The sequence below is a fragment of the Acartia tonsa genome, chromosome 14 (genome assembly GCF_053477335.1).
Source record: "Acartia tonsa isolate MP-2025a chromosome 14, ASM5347733v1, whole genome shotgun sequence".
NCBI classification, from domain to species: domain Eukaryota; kingdom Metazoa; phylum Arthropoda; class Copepoda; order Calanoida; family Acartiidae; genus Acartia; species Acartia tonsa.
In genome coordinates, this window is record NC_137273.1 from 33,930,583 (window position 1) to 33,949,206 (window position 18,624).

The following is an 18,624-nucleotide window of genomic DNA, read 5'->3' on the forward strand; positions in this document are numbered from 1 at the left end:
TGCTAATTTATTAATGTACTTCATTTTCAATGTAAAATTTCCACGGATCTTAAGTGACAAGACAATGGACGATAAATTGATGTACATCAACTATTATGAACAAAGATCCCCCCTAATATTAATTAAATTATTGGTTGAATAGTTGAAACACTTCTATTAAGAATCAACAAATTAAGATTTTATAAAAAGTACCCAAAGTTTTTAAGCCAAAATATGAGATAAAATATTTAGGAAACTTTGGGTTCTTTTAAAATTTACAGTCCAATGTCATCTCCCTTCCTGAAATGTCCCCAAATAAATAAAGGATAATTGCAACAAAAGTATGACATACCCCGAGTGAAAAGAACCGACGAACACACAAGATTTGTAAATTATCTTTGCAATCATAGTTAGAATATATCCTTTTATAATTGAATTTTAAGACATTGGAAAATGAAATCTATTTATTTTTAAAGATGACTTCATTAAAAAAATATCATAAGTTGAAAAAAGTGATATTGATCGAAACAAAAAAATAAAATAAGATTGCCTACCTTTAACTGGAACCCCACCCTATGGAGCGAGGCGTTGCGTGGCGCCCCGCCCGATCTGCCCTTCAGGGCCGAATCAAGGTACTTAAATGCCTGCTTTTCTTGCGCCTTGGCGAGGCGCAGCGTTTGTAAAGTTTGGTGTTGCTGCTTTATCTGTAATTCCTTTATTTGTTTATGCAAAGCTTGCAGCTCGCGACCACTTACATGGGGCAACCGTTGTTTCATTTTCTTCAGATGATGGGCCTGGTGTTGTTGCTGCGAGTGTAGCAGCGCCAGCTGCTGCGTGTTCGTCAGTCCGGTCAGCGAGGGGTCAATGAGCTGTGGGCCGCCACCGCCGCCGCCCACCATTGCAGAGGATATGGGATAGGCTCCGCCGGCCAACAGGCCGGCCGACGAGACGGGATAATGGCCGTGCGGGCCACCCGACGTGTTGACCACAATCGGGGTGGGTGTGGGGGCGGATATTAAGGCGGGTGTGGGCGCGGTGATTGGGTCGGTGATGACGATGGCGGTAGTCGGCTGTTGGGCCGCCTGTACAAACTGTACCGTGGAACCGGCCGGTTGCATTGTGATGGGCTGCATCGCTTGCATTGTGCCGGCCGGCTGGACAGTCTGAACAATGGTCTGGGGCTGGTGGTTGTGGGGTGCGGCGGCGGCGATCACCACCTGTTGTGGCTGGCTCATTTGACCCGGCTGTTGCTGCTGCATCATCCCCTGCGGCAGTCCTCCCGGCTGAAGAAATGAATTTTGAGTTTGCGAACTACTAGCTAAAATATAAGAGGGCTGGGTTGTGGCAACAACCGGCTGTGCCTGAACCAGCGGCTGTTGTGCTACTAATACCTGACTCACAAAGCCGCCGGCGCCCGTGAGCTGCTGCGGCTGCTGGGCGGCAACAACCTGAGCTGGCTGCTGCACCACAACGCCGGCAGCGGGCTGTTGCTGGACATATTGCGGCTGTGCATATTGGGGGACGTACGATTGTTGTTGGGGCACGGCGGGGGCAACATTATACGACGGTTGTTGTTGCCCCCCCATGGGATTATACTGCTGGGGATTATAATTTTGCTGTTGGTAATTTTGATAATTATTTTGATTGCCATAACTATTATTGCCATAATTATTAGAATTATTATAATTGCTATATTGATTATTATAACCTCCCATACTACTTGGATTTGGATACCGTACCATTTGATTCTGTTGTCCATAATTTTGTTGTTGATTATATCCACCGCCAGGTCTGCCATACTGTTGTTGTTGTTGCTGAGGTCCACCTCCACCACCACCGCCTCCTCCGTACTGATTGTATCCACGATGCTGTTGTTGTTGATTGTTATACTGGTTGTTCTGATTATTATACATGTTGTTGGAGTTATTTTGTTGTTGTCTGTCCTGTCTGTCTCCCTGGTGTTGTTGTTGTTGTTGATGTTGCGAGTCTCGTCCCTGGTGTCCGCTGTTGTTTACTTGTTGCTTGGCCAGCGGTCCCAGACCTAAAACAAGAAAATTTTATTATATTTTTTCAATTAGAAGCGAAGCTAATCTATGATATTATTTGTATGTCAATCTGTCCGGGAGGCATAGGGGCAATGGCATTTGTTTGAAAAGATCCACTTTTCAAATAAGCATTAATTTTTGACCTCTTAATATGGATGGATAAGACAATGAAAAATAAATTGCTGTACACCCCCAATTAATAAAAACAAAATTCCCCTTCCCTGGATTACAATTATAGATGGAAAAGTTAGGACATTGAATACTTTTACAACCAAATCAAGATTTGATAGAAGTACCCAAAGTTGTTGTGCAAACGAAAATTCTATAACGTGGTTATAAAACTTTGGGTACAAGTGCAATATCCCCTCCCTCCCTGATAATTACACAATCAATATTTCAAGTCAAAGGTCATGCAATCTAAAAAAAAGCAAACTTTTTGCTGATTATGAGATCTTAAGTTTTGTTGTTTTCTAGTCTAACGAACCAACAATGCCTTAGAATACTCATTAGGTGTTTTTACACTTCCGCACATGAATCACATTATCAAAACTGCAAAAAAAGCACACTTAGCAGATGTGATAATATTAGGATGGGAGGGGACATTGGGCAGTAAATATCACTGGTACCCAAGGTTTTATAACCACGTTATCTTATTCTTCTAAAACTTTGAGTGCTTTTCATTGAATTTTGATTGGTTGGTTCCAAAGCAGTAGTGTACTAATCTGTAAACCAATTATAATAAATTAATTCTGAAGTAGGGACAATTTTATTTATCATCATTGGGGATGTGCAAAATTTATCGTACAACCTTATCATGCGTAAGTGAGTATACACCAAATTCATTGATAGAAAGATTATGGCAAAGGAAAGAAAAATTTGGCAGCCCACACCGAGTTTCTAACCTTTCCAGGCTACAAGAATAAAACTTGTTGCCAGATTTTTAACAACATGTGTCAAAATATTGCCATACATAGAAAACAGCAAAAAAAAGATTAAAGATTTAACATTTTTGAAAGAACGTACAGCTAAAAAGTGATCTTAAGGGATAAGGCGATGGAGATTAACAAATGTACAATCCCCAATGATGATAAACAAAAGTATTTTGTTTTTTATTTATAAAATTAATTTAGAAGTTTTGTCATTATTGGTTTTTGACCTACCTAGTAAGATTTAATAAAAGTATCCATAGTTTTACAGCCAACGAATAAGAGAAATTGTTTATAAAACTTTGGGTATTATTTGGGTAAAATTTACAGTCCAATGTCCCCTCTCTCCCTTTCAATAAGTGAGAATTATGCATTATAATGATGGAAGATGATTAAAGTCCCTCCATAGATTATGACTTCATACGATAAAATAACCAATGAGAGGCCAGCATAAATTTTACCATTGGTCAATAACTACAGTGTATACTGGCCTCTCATTGTCTATTCTATCGTATGACGTCATAATCTGTGGAGGGACTATAATCATCTTCTATAATGATGCATTTTAAAATGGTAGGATTCTAACAAGTACAAATTTACAAGGCAACGGTTTTGTATTGTATATTATTATTTTAGAAAATCATTGGCTATCAATCTGACCTTGCTTCTTCTTCTTCTAAAAGAATAATCAATCTATAATACAAAGTAGCTTGATGTCTGTCTGTCTGTCTGTCTGTCTGTCCGTCCGTCCGTCTAAAGCTTAAGATCTCGGTAACCACTGAACCGATTGGATTCTACTCTTCAGGGTTTATACCTATCGGTCCTGTGGTGGTTTTAAGCTATTTTCTTGGGGGGTGAGACACCCCCAACCCCCCAAAAAATTAAAATTCTCCCCTCCCCCATTTTTTTTTGCAGAAGATTTCCTTGCTCCTTGGGATACACAGGGATACAGGGATAAGACAATGGGAGATAAATTGATTTTCTTCCCCCAAAGAAGATAAATAAAATATTACTTAGAGCCCATAATATTATTGTAAGATATAATCTTTTTTTCAGTATGGCTTGGAAACTGATTAATTTCCGCTGGATTAGAACAGGTTCTCAGCCATAATAAAAAACCATGTTTTGCATCGTATAACAGACAATTTTCCAGGAATATTAAAATAAAAAGAACTATTATTTAAAATTTTTAAAGCTAAACAATCTTTCAAAAAACTACAAAAGTGTGATACTAACTTCAGTATTTATAGTTTAGCTTCGCTTCTACAAATAATAAATGTCTATTTCTTATTTTTTTTTATTATGTCCTTTGCTATTTTCCAGTATTTATCTTTTGTAAGTATTCATAGTTCTTTTCTTTACAGGGATCCAAAGGGATAGGACAATAGACAATATATATATGTACAGCCCCAATGATGATAAACAAGATTATAACCTCTGTAGATTAAAGTTGGGATGCTTGGATGCTTTTAGTTTATAGACTTATTAATAAAACTTTGGGTACTAGTATAATTGTAGCTGGACAAAGTGTCTAAAAAATCAGCCATGCGACGTCATAAAAATGAGGGATAATCCATATCTTTTTTAGGGGTTTTCTTTACCTTTTCTCACCTCATCTTCCTCCTTTTTATGACGTCACATGGCTGATTTTTGAAACACTTTGTACAGCTACGTGTAATTTACAGTGCAGTGTCTCCTCCCTTCCACTCTGTTTTCTTTCTTATCTGACCCCAGTGAATATCATTATTTATGCAACTAGGACAAACACACGAATCTGGATCAATTCTTCACAAAAAATCCTTTTTATCCTCATATTGAAGTAATATAATGTCTTTCTGTAGAAAGGAATTTCGCTTACCACTGATCCTTTTGGGTTCTCTTTTACATGGAAGCGGGAGGGTACCTCCACCCGTTAAGAGAAATCATCCCTCTCTTACCAAAAAAATGTTTCTTAATTTCTATTTCGACTTCAACCTTTTCCCCTTATCTCAAGTAACTACTAGTAAAAACTTACAGTGCTATGTTAATAAACACAAAAAATGTGACAAAATTAGTCTTAAAATATTGTGATGTTTCAATGTACTAGTAACTTAACCTCTGGTCATTAAAGGAATGAGGGGAAAGTCAGAAAAATAGCCAAAAACCATCATTGGACTCCAATGTTTTTCGTTGTCAAAATATTTTGGGAAGACTTGAACCTTTCCTGGGACAGACAGGGAGCCTCAAGCAAGGAAAGTTCCGAGTTTTCAGAAAGTGAGGGAACAATGGACTTTGGGTACGACTATACTAGTACCCAAAGTTTTATTACGACTTTCTATTATTTGTTGGCTAAAAAGTTTGTTTGCTTTTATTGAATTGTGATTGGTTGGTGCAATATTTTCAACCAATAATTTTAATGCTCAAAAAGTTTAATTTTATTTTTCATCAATTAATTTATCGACCATTGTCTTATCCCCTACGATCCCTGCAAGTTTTCTAACATTTTTCCTTCTTTGATTTATTAGATAAAACATCCACATTTATGTAAATTTTAAGCTGATATGTTTTAAGTTTAGTTTTGTGTTTTTAATGTTCTTGCTATTACAGTAGAGCCGGTTGGTTTTATGCTATTTTCAAGAGTGATCCCATTTAGATAATAGACCCTATATTATAGAAAGAGGAGATATTTTTATCCATAAAAAGCTAAATGTGAAAGTTTGATTCTAAAAAACGGTTTAAAACTTGTAATTGACAAGTTTCGTCTCTCATCCCCCCACCAACTTTTCAAGCAGGATTTAATACTTTTTTTTGCGTGTACGGACACAGACAAAAATATTGAAAATCAGATGACTATCTATAATACAAAGTAGCTTGATGTCTGTCCGTCTGTCTGTCTGTCCGTCCGTCCCTTAAGATCTCGGTAACCACTGAACCGATCAGATTATACTCTTCAGGGTATATACCTATTGGTCCTGTGGTGGTTTTAAGCTATTTTCTTGGGGGGGGGGTGGGACACCCCCAACCCCCCCACCCAAAAAAATCCTGGTGTTGCCCATAAATTATGGGCAGCACCCAATTTTTTTTTTAAATTACCTCATGGGGCAAAGCCCCTAGAGGCTAAGGGCGAAGCCGCTAGTAAATTCAAATAGTACTCCCCCAAAAATAATTTTTAAAAATACATTCCCCAGATATATAAGAAGCCTCACTGGAAAGGAAAACCAAATTGGTTCAATGGTTAGCAAGATTCCTTTGTCTGAAAGTCTGACTTTCTGGTCTTAAAACTTTTCAGAGTTTCTATCTTTTTTTTCTACTTGAAAAAGTTGCAAATAATCTACTTTTGGAAGATATAATTAGTTACCAGAATATGTAGGGCCGGAGGGATCATTAAACTATAAATAATTTTGATCTAAAGAAGGCATTATAATGTTTATAATAATTTTGATGTATATTATTTCATCGTCCATTGTATTATCCCATAGAATCCTGGAATTTTGAGCTTTAAAAATTGTACTTTGGTTAAAGCAAAATCGATTTAAAACATCTTGATCTTAGCCTTACCGTCGGACATTCTGACATATCCTTTTCGTTTAGTAGCGACCTTAAACATAGTTTGGACAGGAGAAAAAATCTAATACTCTTATATATAAGTTGAAAACCAATTCAAATAATATGATATTTATTTATTGTATTTTAGACATCTTTCCGTGAATAGTTGGATGAAAAAATTTAAGTTTAAAACCTGTTTTTTTTTAGCTCCGAGGAGCCGATGGCACAGGCTAAAAAAATGGTAATAACTTTTTTTCATATTCGTGGGAAATTGTCTGTAATACGATGCCACACATAATTTTTCAGCATGACCGGTAACCGGTTCTAATCCAGCGGATTTTAATCGGTTTCGAAGCCATACTGGTAAAAAAATCTTGAATGAGAGTTGAAATTATTCTTTTTCCAATTTAACTTTGTTTCAGTCCAAACACATTTTTCTTTTCAATAGTTCCAGTTAAATTAATTTTAACAATGAAAAAAGGAATTTTAAAAATAAAGATTTCTAATTTTTAAAAGTTATTCATCACATTTTATTATAGACAGTTTTCCGCGTATAGTTCAATAAAAAATGTAAGATCATTTCAAGTTTTAGTGGCCCCGAGTAGCCGATTGCCAGGACTAACAAACAGAAATTAATTTTTTTATCATGTTTCGTAAATTCAATAAAATACGGAACAGAAATGGTTTTTCAGTATGTTGGAGAACCGGTTTTAATACAGAGAAAATGATTCGTAGCCATTCTGGTAAAGTTTTACAGTAAGTAAATATTGCAGAAAATTGCTAATTTTCAATTGAATTTTATCTAAAATCTAAAATTAAGGATTTCAACGACTATCCTATTTTTTCTCCATCTGCTTAATAGAGCGTTGAATGAGAAATCAAGGAGCCTTTCTTTCAAAACAACTAAAATTTTAAGCAACAAATCTACTCTAAAAGTCTGTCTGTGTGTCCTTCTATACGTCTTTAATAAGCCGTCGATATTTAAACGTTTTTAGGACATAATTTTATCATTTAAGACGTCCTCAATTCTTTTCATTTGTATGAATATCTGAACACATTGAAGAATAAAAAATCTAAATCTATCTATTAGTTAGAAAATCAGAAAAAATATTGTTTGCCTAGCAACTTTTAGCTTATTTCTTTCATAATTATGGAAATTCTTAAGCATAGATTTTTTAAAAACCAAAGTTGTTACTATGTTACTTTTTCTTATACTAGCGGCTTCGCCCCTAGCCTCTAGGGGCTTTGCCCCAAGGTTAGGGGTTAGGTTGGGAGGTTAGGAGTGTCCAACCCCCCTAGAAAATAGCTTAAAACCACCACAGGACCAATAGGTATATACCCTGAAGAGTAGAATCCGATCGGTTCAGTGGTTACCGAGATTTTAACCTTCAGACGGACGGACGTACGGACGGACGGACAGACAGACGACAGACAGACAGACATCAAGCTACTTTGTATTATAGATAGTATTAATATTTTTGTTTAAAAATTTGATGAAGGTTGTATCAAACTCTTTCTGCAAATCTAAAAAATTACAAATGGACTTTGCAAGATATTTCTAATTTAACTGTTAACGGCTGCGCTCAAAGCTTTTAGGGACATCTAAATCTAAGAAAAATAGCTATAAAGCTGCCTAGGACCTATATAAAGCTTCATTCAATAAATGAATCATTTTCTTTAGTTTTTGGTTAAATATTGACGGATTTAATAAAAAAAAAATATATTAATATTTATATTATTTATGCACTTTCCAACAAAAAATAATCTAATAACAAATTAATTGGATGATTTTTTTCACTCAATTAACTCAACGTCCATAATCCCTCTTTTGTCTTCATGCAAGATTAATAAAAAGTTCATTCATTATTTTTTTTTACATATTCATGATTTTCTTAATTTCTAATAACAGTAACAGAATGTTAGCCTGTCTATGCATCTGTCTTTGTGTAAATGATCTCGCTAACTGCTAAACAAATATGGTTCTCCTATACAGTGGATCTTTATATAGGTCATGCGAAGGTTTTTTTCTTTGAAAATTAACCCCTTCCAAATCTTTTCACGTTTTCTTTTTAAAAATGAAAGTGAAGTGTCGACTAATCCTCCCCCTCCCCTTTGTTCCCTCAAGTGCCCCTATAGACATTGATAATACAATTTTAAAAGAATTATTTTTCGACAATGACGACTAAATTAATTTTTCTCTATAGAAACAATTATAATTGGTTTTGTTTGAACTTTACCCTCAAAATTTTTAAGACCAGTAATGGGATCTATCGTTTTGTGATTTTTATTTAATTTCATTTCGTGTCATAAATACTTAAGAATTTAATAACTACTAAATTTCCATCTAAGGGAAGCTCCACATAGATGTTTTTTTCCCCTACAACTTGCCACCCCCTTACACAATTGAGCCTCTAGAGGCAAGATAAGAAGCCACTGGTGAAAAATTAAGTGTACAAAACAATAGTTCCGCGTGTTAATCCTCGGTATTTGACCCTGGACATTTTTTCAGGGATCTAAAGGGATAAGACAAATTTACTAAATCAATGATGATAAACAAAATAAACCTCTCTGAAACTCACAATTATGAGTGAAAAAGTTTAGACACTTCTAGATTAAACCGACCAGCCAAGATCTAATAAAGTTACCCCATTTTTTTTAAAGCAATCGAACACGAGAACATGTTCATAGAACTTTGAGTACCAGTGTAATTTACAGTCCAATGTCCCGTCTCTCCCTGGCATTTTTTCCCCATATTTCCTCGTCCAGGACCTAAACCATTTCCAGAGGTTGTCAAACAAAACAGCTAAATTTTTAGATAAATTTTAACAAAAAATCTTAAATACACTAGACTTTTGTCTTACAGAATAAGTTGTAGTTCTAATCATTATTTCACCTTATTTAAGTCTAATCAAACTAATAGCAAATAAATTTAATTTTCTACTATGGTTTAGAAACCGATTAATATCCGCTAAATTAGAACCGGTTCTCAGCCACACTGAAAAATCATGTATATGATCATATTACAGAAATTTTCTACGAATAGTAAAATGAAAAATAATAAGATCAATAACAGTTTTGTTAGCCCGGGCCTTCGGTCCCTCGAGGCTGACAAAACCGGAGTTAATCCTATAATTTATCATTTTGCTATACGCGGAAAGCTGTCTATCATATGATGCGATAAGTAACTTTTATTTACATTTTGGAACACAGTAATAGTGTCTGACTGATTATGACGTAACAAAAAAAATAGCCAATGACAGGCCACTATAAATTTTACCATTGGCCAATAACGGCCTCTCATTGGCTAATTTTTTTTGTTACATCATAATCAGTCAGAGACTATTACTGTGTTCTACATTTTGCTATTTTTCCTTAACTGTTTGCAGTGGACACTTTTTCTAGTGTGTCTCAAAACTATTTCTATCTAATTTAATCAAACTTTTGGCCACTGCCACCCAATATACAGAGGTCAAGGAACAGAGGAATTAATAATTTTATACATTTTCATTAAATTTCCACATTCTGAGTAATTTTAGGCAACATTTAATGATTTGGATTAGGTAACGCGTAACCTACCAGTAAAAAAGAAAAAATGTAAGTACAATATTGTAAAACTAAATAGACATTACTTTAGAAAATAACTTGTACCAGTTTTATGAGATATTAGTAATAGTATATTGTTTATTATAATTTAAGTAGATTATCTAACGTAAAATATATTTAAAATTCCATGGATTAACCTCTAATTTCACAAGTCCCTTTTATCCCAAATGGTGACCAACCCCTGCAGAGCATTTCTAACCTTTCCTAAACCTAACTTAACCTAAAAATAAGCATCAAAAGTACGTTTTTTTAATCAAATAGTTCATTTATAATCCAGGTGCAATTTGGGGAAAACCGCCACAATTTATAATAAATATTCTTGATAAATTTTAGGCTAAAAATCTGCATAAAAGACTTTCATAACTTTTTAACCTTTAGCTGTTTCAAAATGTTTTGGCGGTTTTATTTAGACACTTAAAAAAGTTTTGACAAACCTATTTTCTGTTCCTAACTCAGTTCTTTCACTTTACATGGAAGGAGGGCACATTGGTCTGTATATTACTCTGGTACCAAAAGCTTTATAATGAGTCCCTTTTATATAAAATCTTTGGGTACCAATTATTTTACTCTACAGATGAAGTTATTTTGCTTATAATAATTTGAGATGTACTTTAATTTATTGTCTCTTGTCTTATCTCTTATGATCCATAATAAATACCTTATAAATGTATAGAAATTAATAAAAATAAAAGTTGCATAAGAATCACTTTTCTGGCTTCAACGAATTTTATAACTTTGAATTATTATCAGTAGCGAAGCTAGTCTATAATTCACGTTGTTTGTCCTTCCATTATACAATAACGTCTAGAAGAAGAATTTCTAAAGGTTTTGTTATTTTCTATAATTTGTCATATTCTTTCATTTTTCGTTTTACATGAACAATGAACATCTGCTTCATAACTCACTTTGTCCGCCAAAGAATTTTGAGCTTCACCAATTAAGAATGCTTTCATCATTGTTTTAAAAGTTACAAAAGTACAAAGTAGACACTGAAAATTTAATTAAAATTTAGTTAAACACTATTTTCAATATCGATATAGCATATTTCTTTACTTTATTTGGTAAAATTATAGTAGAAATAAAATCACTTATTTTTTAAAACTTAAATTGGTATTTTTTTATGTGTGTATATATTAGAGAGTCTGTTTAATATTTGAGTAATTACTAGGTTCAACCACAAGGATATATTCAGCTCTACTAATCAACTAGCATATCCACTAATTGTATTCAACCAGGGATCCAAAGGGATAAGACACTAATATAATATACAGGGGCGTCCAAGCTTTTTTTTTTTTTGGGGGGGGTAAAAATTTTTAAGGGGGGGGGTAATTTAAATTAATATTTTTTGTTAGAGATTTTTTTTTTTTTTTTGGGGGGGTGGGGTATTTACCCCGCCAAAATTGTTTTGGGGGGGGGGAGAAATACCCCCTCCTAAATGATTGGAAGTGCCTACGGCACCCCTAGGGTAGGAGTAAATTTTAAATGGGGGGGGGGGGGTAATCCCCACTTTACCCCCCCCCCCTTTGATGTGATCACCAATGATGATAAAAAATATTACTCCTGCTGTTATATTGAAATTTTTGGTTTGAACAACCAATTAATATTTGAAAAACAACCAATTATTTTGAGAGCGTGTTCGCAAAACTATACAGTCCAAGGTACTCTTACTCCGTGGAATTCTACTCATTAATTTTGGACGATTTTTTACATAAAGTTTGGAAATTAATTATTTTCCTTTAATCATTTATATAACATAAACTTTTAATTCAATTACATAAAATCTATTAAAAGTATTTCCTAAAACATTGTTCGGTCATGACATACAAAGACTTATTTTTATTTTTTTTTTGTTACTTTTTAAATAGGTAAATGGTTAAATGCAGGGACCTTAAGGGATAAGACAATGAACGATAAATTTGTTTAAATTTAAATGAAGATAAATAAAATTACCATTTGTGTAAACAAAATAATTAGAATAAAAATTTTAGCTTGAAACAAACCAATTAAACTCTTTTAAAGTTCCCAAAGTTTTAAATCCAACAAATAGGATTATAAAACTGTGGGTACAATGCAATTTACAGCCCAATATCCCCTCCCTCCCTGGCCAATTGAGACTAAAAATGAAAGGAAAACAACAAAAAAGAAAAGAAAGTAAAAATATTTAATATTAAAGTCAATCATGTTTAAATAATTAATGTTGTAATTCATATGCTCCGACCTTCATATTCACATTTAAACTTTTACTTTATTAATTATTTATAAATTATTTTATACATTTTTAAAAAGCCTATCAATAAGCAAGGGGGGGGGGGGAAGGATCATTGGACTGTATTACAATGGTACCCAACGTTTTATAATATTGCATTCTCAATCGTTGACGGAAAAAACTTTGGATGCTCATATAAAATCGATAGTTTTTTATCTACAGAAGGGGTAATTATATTTATTATCATTGAGGGTGTATACTGTATATTAACTCATTGTCTATTGTTTTTTCACTTAAGATCCCCAATATATAGATCAAATAAAAATAAGACTTTTTTCCTGTTATATAAAATGGTAGGTTGTGTGTTTTTCTTGAAGATAAGTTTTATAATGGTGTATGGAAGGTTTTTGGCTATATAGGAAATATATGTAAGGGGGGAGGGTTTATGACTGAATCAACACTCCACACGTTAAGTTTGGCACACAAATAATAACCTTTTAAATGGAGGCGTTTTAAGGATCCCAATGTCAATTTAAAGTCCGGTTATCATATCAAATTATTTCAAAGACAAAAACAAGCAATACTGATTAATTTACTACTTTTTTATCATTTCTAGTTAAAATAGTTGAAATAGTGCAATGGGTTAATTCGAGGAAGGGAGTGGATATTTGGCTGTAAATTATATTAGTACCCAAAGTTTTATAAACAAGCTCTAGAACTTGGCTTAGAAAGAGTAGGTTTAATTGGTTAAAACTTACCGTGTCTTGACTTCATATAATGTAATAATCATTGTTTAGGATGAATATTAAATTATCATCCATTGTCTTATCCCTTTAGATACCTGGTTAATACATTTTTTTGCATTTGCAATATTTCTTGGAAACTTTGTGACTTTCAATATTTTTGTTTTTCTATCAACATTTTAGTTTAAAGACCAGACAAAAATAGACTTTTTTAAACGTTTAAAATCTATGTAATTATCCTATTTAGATTGATTCCTAGTACGATTACATATTATGTAATGAGCAAATCATCTCTATATTTAAGTCTAAATAAGCTTTATGTACTAAAGTAATTTTTGGGGGCTTTCAAATAATATTAAATGAATTGTTGCTCTATGATTTTAATGTCCTTTTGACTGACCATCTAATTCGCTGATCTATCCTTATACAATTACATAAGAATGTTTGTTATTCTTTAAAGACAAAAATCGTCTAAATACATTTTTTTATGAGGGAAAATAAAATAAAAAAATCGTCTAATATTTGTTTTAAAATTTGTATTTATAAAAATGTTGTGAAGATTTTCTTGGAAATTGAAAAAGAATTGTGGGTCCCTGTCTTTGCATAACCCACAAAATGGCAAAAAAAATAAAACAGCAAGTTTATGAATTATGAAAAGTACACCGATAAGTAGGTAATTTTAAAGTATGTCTTAGAAACCGATTGATATCTGCTGGAATATAACGGGTTTTGTGCCATGCTGAAAGATCAGTTATTATCAACAGTTTTCCATAGATAATAAAATAAGACTATAAAATCAATTTCAGTCTAGTTTGCCCGGACCTTTTGCTTCATGGGACAAAATTATTAGGAGTTAATCTTGTGTTTTTTTTTATATAAAAATATTTTTGTAACGATTAATGCATGTTTGACCAAACCAAAGAGTTTGATACTGTTTTATTTGAAATATTTTTTTGGTTGGTTTATTTAACATTTTGTCTGCTAGATATTTTCCCCCATAGTCTGGGACTTACAGGGAGAGAGGGGACATCGGACTCTAAATTACACTGGTACCCAAAGTTTTGTATCTTGATTGTTAACTTTTATTGAATTTTGATTGGTTGGTTTAAACTAACAGTATCAAAACTTTTTAACCAGTAATTTTAATATACAGACATAGTAAAATGGTTTTCATTATTGGGGATTTATATATATTAATTATCGTCTATTATCTAATCCCTCTTGATCCCTGAGCAGCTACTAAGAAAATATGCATTTTACAAGAAATGAGTCTTCAATTTTAAATTGTTTACTGTTTGTTCTAAGAAATACCATGCTTTTTAAAGCAAGGTTGTAGATAGTACACTGGTACAAGTTTCATAATCTTAAAGTTTTATTATAAGCAATTTTAAGGCGAGTAATACTTCTCTTCTCCCCCCATGATAAATTTATCGTCCCTATGTTTTTTTTTAGTGAAAATATTGTCATTTATTGCTTATTAACGGATTTACCCTATAATCTAATGAACTTGTATTATAAGGGGGGGGGGGAGCAGGACCTATATGAAGCCTTTCTTAAATGGAGAACCCAATCGGTTAAATGATTAGCGAGATTTAATATAATATTAACTTTTTCTACTAAAATTTATTTAATTTAGAAAATATGAACTTTTAAATTTTTCAATAGAACAATCGGTGAAAGGGGTAGGCTATACAATAAAGAAAACGAGAGAGAGAGAGAGAGAGAGAGGGGGTGAGGGGAGAGTGAAATTGAAAAGAAAAAAAGAAAGAAAATCTATTCTGTTTACAATATTAAATATTTAAAGGTTTTTATAATAAAATGGACAGAAAACAGAAGAAATATCCACAAAAATAAAATTGATATTTCAACATTTAATTTTTCTCTCAACATAAAACTATCAGAATCAAATATTTTCAATTTGAAAGAATGGTTCTATTGATTTAAAAGTTTATACGATGATTCCTAAGACAATTTATATTTTATATCTCTATTGTAAAGAAATTTCAACTTTGTTTACTAAAAGCTTTATAAATAGTAATCCCAAAAAGCTATGGAAAATGGAAAATTGACATACATCACCAATTAAAAAAACGAAATAACTCATTTTATAGATCAAGATAATTTATTAAAAGTTTGGATACTACCAGTTTGAAACTAACCAATCAAAATTCAATACAATTTTTGAACCGACTAATAAGTCTAAAAACGACCTAGCTAATATTGCTTGATTCACTTCTACAAGAGATACACGAAAGCATGAAATTGACACGAAGGACAAGTAAACATTACAACTGTACTTGGAAGCTAACTGAAAGACATTCCTTAACATAGATTTTATTTAGAATTTTAATCCTTTTAATCAAATAACATACATGAAAGAAAGTTGACTTTTGTAAGTTTTACAATCACTCCTTTCTTTTGATCTAGTTTAAAACACTAATAAGATAACATTGGGTATCAATGCAATTTACAATCAAATATGCCCTCCCTCCCTGAGCAAAGTCGACTCTAAGCAAAATAAGCTACCTAACCCTTCCTCTATTATATAGGTATTTATGTTAATTATATAGAAACAATTGTATAATTTGTTGTTGCATTATTCAAACTTTAACTCAGTCCTGCCAAAATAATGCAGCTATTCACAGATCTAAAGGGATAAGCCAATGGCCAATAAATTGATGTATATCCCCAATGACTATAGAAAAAAAATAACTCTTGTGTAGAATACAAATTGTGGTTGAATCGTTGGGATACTCAACTAATTAAACTCAAAATTCAATAAAAGTCTCCAAGGTTGTTAAGCCAACGAATAAAAAAAAACGGGGATTATTTTAAGAAAGAGCCCAATGTCCCCTCCCTCCCTGGCAGCTATTGCTGTAATTTGTAAAAATAGAGAGGGAGGGGACATTAGACTGCATTTACATAGGAACCCAAAGTTTTACAACCACGTTTTCTTATACGTTGGCTCAATGATGTGTCTACTAGATATTTTAAATATTAACTATTCTAAACCCTAAACGTATCGTATTTCGAGTAAATTTGGAAGGGAATTCAGAGATATGAAAATATTGAAATTGGGGAATATTTATATACGTGTGCAAGAATTCTATTTCAAAAATAGGATATTAATTCCCCTCTCACTTCGTTCAAAAATACATCCCTATTTCTATTTTTCTAAATATTCAAATTTCTTAATATTTATATACGAAGTACTTGGTAAATAAATAGAAGATTTTGAAAAATAATAAATTTTTACGTTTTATATTTCTATTTCGAAATAAATCACGCAATCTTAAATTAAGTATGTTCGTTAAACAATTCCGAAATAAAATTTACTAGATATATTAGACTTTTAGGTTCTTTCTATGAAATTAATGTGATGACATAATTTCCTTACTCCAAAAAGTCTACCTGTTAAGAATACGACATTTTAGACGTCTTACTTTTTTCATTGCTTTTTTTACAGGGTAAAATAAAAATTCTTCCTAATATTAAAAAAGTATAATTTTGCATTACGTAAAAAAAGTATATAACGATAATGAAATATATTAAAGTTAACTTATAATAGTTTGTAATTGTATTTGTAAGTCTAGATTAATCAAAGAAAGACATTTTGAACTTTAGACATCTTCCATTACTTTTACCATATGTGAAAATAACATTTAAAAAACATAAATAATGTTGATAAGTACTCCATCTCTCTCTCTCTCTCTTTCTCTGTTTCTCTCTCTCTGAGAAGAGTAATATAATCTGATCGGCTGTCCCCTCTTCAATTTTCCGTTCAAAATTTGCAAAATATCCGTGAACTAGAAAACTCTTTCCTTTTCTTGTAATTCTACATTACTTACCCCCTTCCCTTTTTTAAATATGTAAGAAATAATAATACACATATTTTTAATACAGAGAGAGGGGACAATGGACTGTTTATTGCACTAGTTCCCAAAGTTTTATAAAAATTTGTTTGCTTGCATAACAACTTTGGGGACTTTTTGATTGGTTGGTTAATTAAATGGGGTGTTTAATGTTTTAACCACTAATTTTAAGCTACAGAAGGGTTAATGTTGTGTATCATGATCGGGGATGGACATCAATTTGTTGGCCATTATCTTACCCCTTTAGATCCTTGCATTTATGATCTATCTATTATCTATATATATGTCTATTTATCTGTGTGTAATTTTTATTTTTTAGGTCAAATGAATTTTTAATGCGTTGACTTAATGTGTTGTCCATACAAAGACATAATAATATTTAGTATATGTTAAAGTGTTAAAGGGAAGATTTAACACAACAAGGACAATTATTTTTGATGAGCAGTGCAGCATTAAAAAATTACAAATTTTTAGATGCTTAAACCACAAATTGTAATCTAGATAAGGCGTAATTATGTGTAGCATCATTGGGATTTACACAATTTTTTAGGCAATTGTCTTATCCCTTTAGATCCCTGAGTTTTATAGTTATTTAACGCTTCGCTTTCCGCGGATATTTTGACTGAGAACTGGTTCTAATCCAGCAGATATTAATCAATTTTAACGGATAGAAGGACACGCCCTTGATGTAGAAAAGGATTTTCAAGTCAATTTTTGTGGTATTTCCAAAAGGGATTGAGAGAAAGAGAGAGAGGGGGGGGGAGAGAAAGAATACAAACGTATTCCGAAACGGTGTGCTATCACATCCACTTATTAATATATCCAATAGAAATAACATAAAATATTTAACATACAAAAGAAAGCATTTTAAAAACAGAGAGAGAGAGAGAGAGAGAGAAAGAATGAAATAAAGAAAGAAAATTAAACTGATTATATTCTTTGTCTTTTTAGGGATCTAAAGAGATAAGACAATGGCTGATAAATTGATATACATCCCCAATCATGATACACAAAATTGATTTTTGTGTTGTCAAGTGTAATTTTTATAACTTTCCCTTTTTTAACATATTTATGGGGATAATTAAAGTTGACATTTTCTCCAAAACACTTTTCATGTGTGGTGTGTCTATATTCCCCCAATAGTTTCATTTTTGCTAGTTGTTAAAACAGTCTTAACTATACCTTATACTTTGCCTCTCTTTCATCATTGTACACTCCTACTTTTTTGTATTTTGTTTATTATCATTACTTTAAGTCTGGTTAGGTTAGGTTATATCAGTTATATTTGTAGCCCCGCTGGATTAGAATTATGCCCTGCAGGGGTTAGGTATTGAAGAAAAACCTACCCCTACCTTATTTTCAATTTATCATAAAATTAAATGGCGCCTCTCATAGGAAAGCACTCAATGCAATTAATTATTATTTTTTAGAAAAAATAAGTGGAATTATAGACACACCCATATGAGTAAGAGAGAATGAATAGATAGATAGATGGGGGTGGGATAGAAGAAGGGTGATTTTTGTATCTTTACTCTGAGTGACCTTGCACCCCCTCCCCCCACACACACACACAAACACGTTCACATATACTCTGATATGCCTACCCACACATTCTTCTTTTTTTGTCTTATCTCCTTTCTTGAAATCATACATTATTATATTCTCTATATTTATCACTTTTTACAAAGTCTGTTTTATGAGTTGTGTAATACAATTTTGTCTAAA

General features: G+C 32.5%; 2 protein-coding genes across 6 annotated transcripts in view; one reads left to right on the top strand and one right to left on the bottom strand.

Moving 5' to 3' along the window:
* Nucleotides 1-18,624, bottom strand: part of LOC145306500 (uncharacterized) — a 228,822-nt gene that overhangs the window by 52,758 nt on the left and 157,440 nt on the right. For all 4 annotated transcript variants that reach the window (XM_080148635.1, XM_080148634.1, XM_080148631.1 and 1 more), the window contains 2 exons: nt 1,719-2,020; nt 534-1,262 (listed from right to left, as the gene is read on the bottom strand). In XM_080148635.1, coding sequence (XP_080004761.1) covers nt 534-1,262; nt 1,719-2,020 — 1,031 coding nt within the window. The remainder of the gene's footprint in view (nt 1-533; nt 1,263-1,718; nt 2,021-18,624) is intronic.
* Nucleotides 15,239-18,624, top strand: part of LOC145306504 (uncharacterized) — a 354,771-nt gene continuing 351,385 nt past the window's right edge. Inside the window, exon 1 of one of the 2 annotated variants that reach the window (XM_080148639.1) lies at nt 15,239-15,269. The gene's annotated coding sequence lies outside the window, so the exon portion shown is untranslated. The remainder of the gene's footprint in view (nt 15,270-18,624) is intronic. The other variant, XM_080148640.1, reaches the window with a different exon arrangement.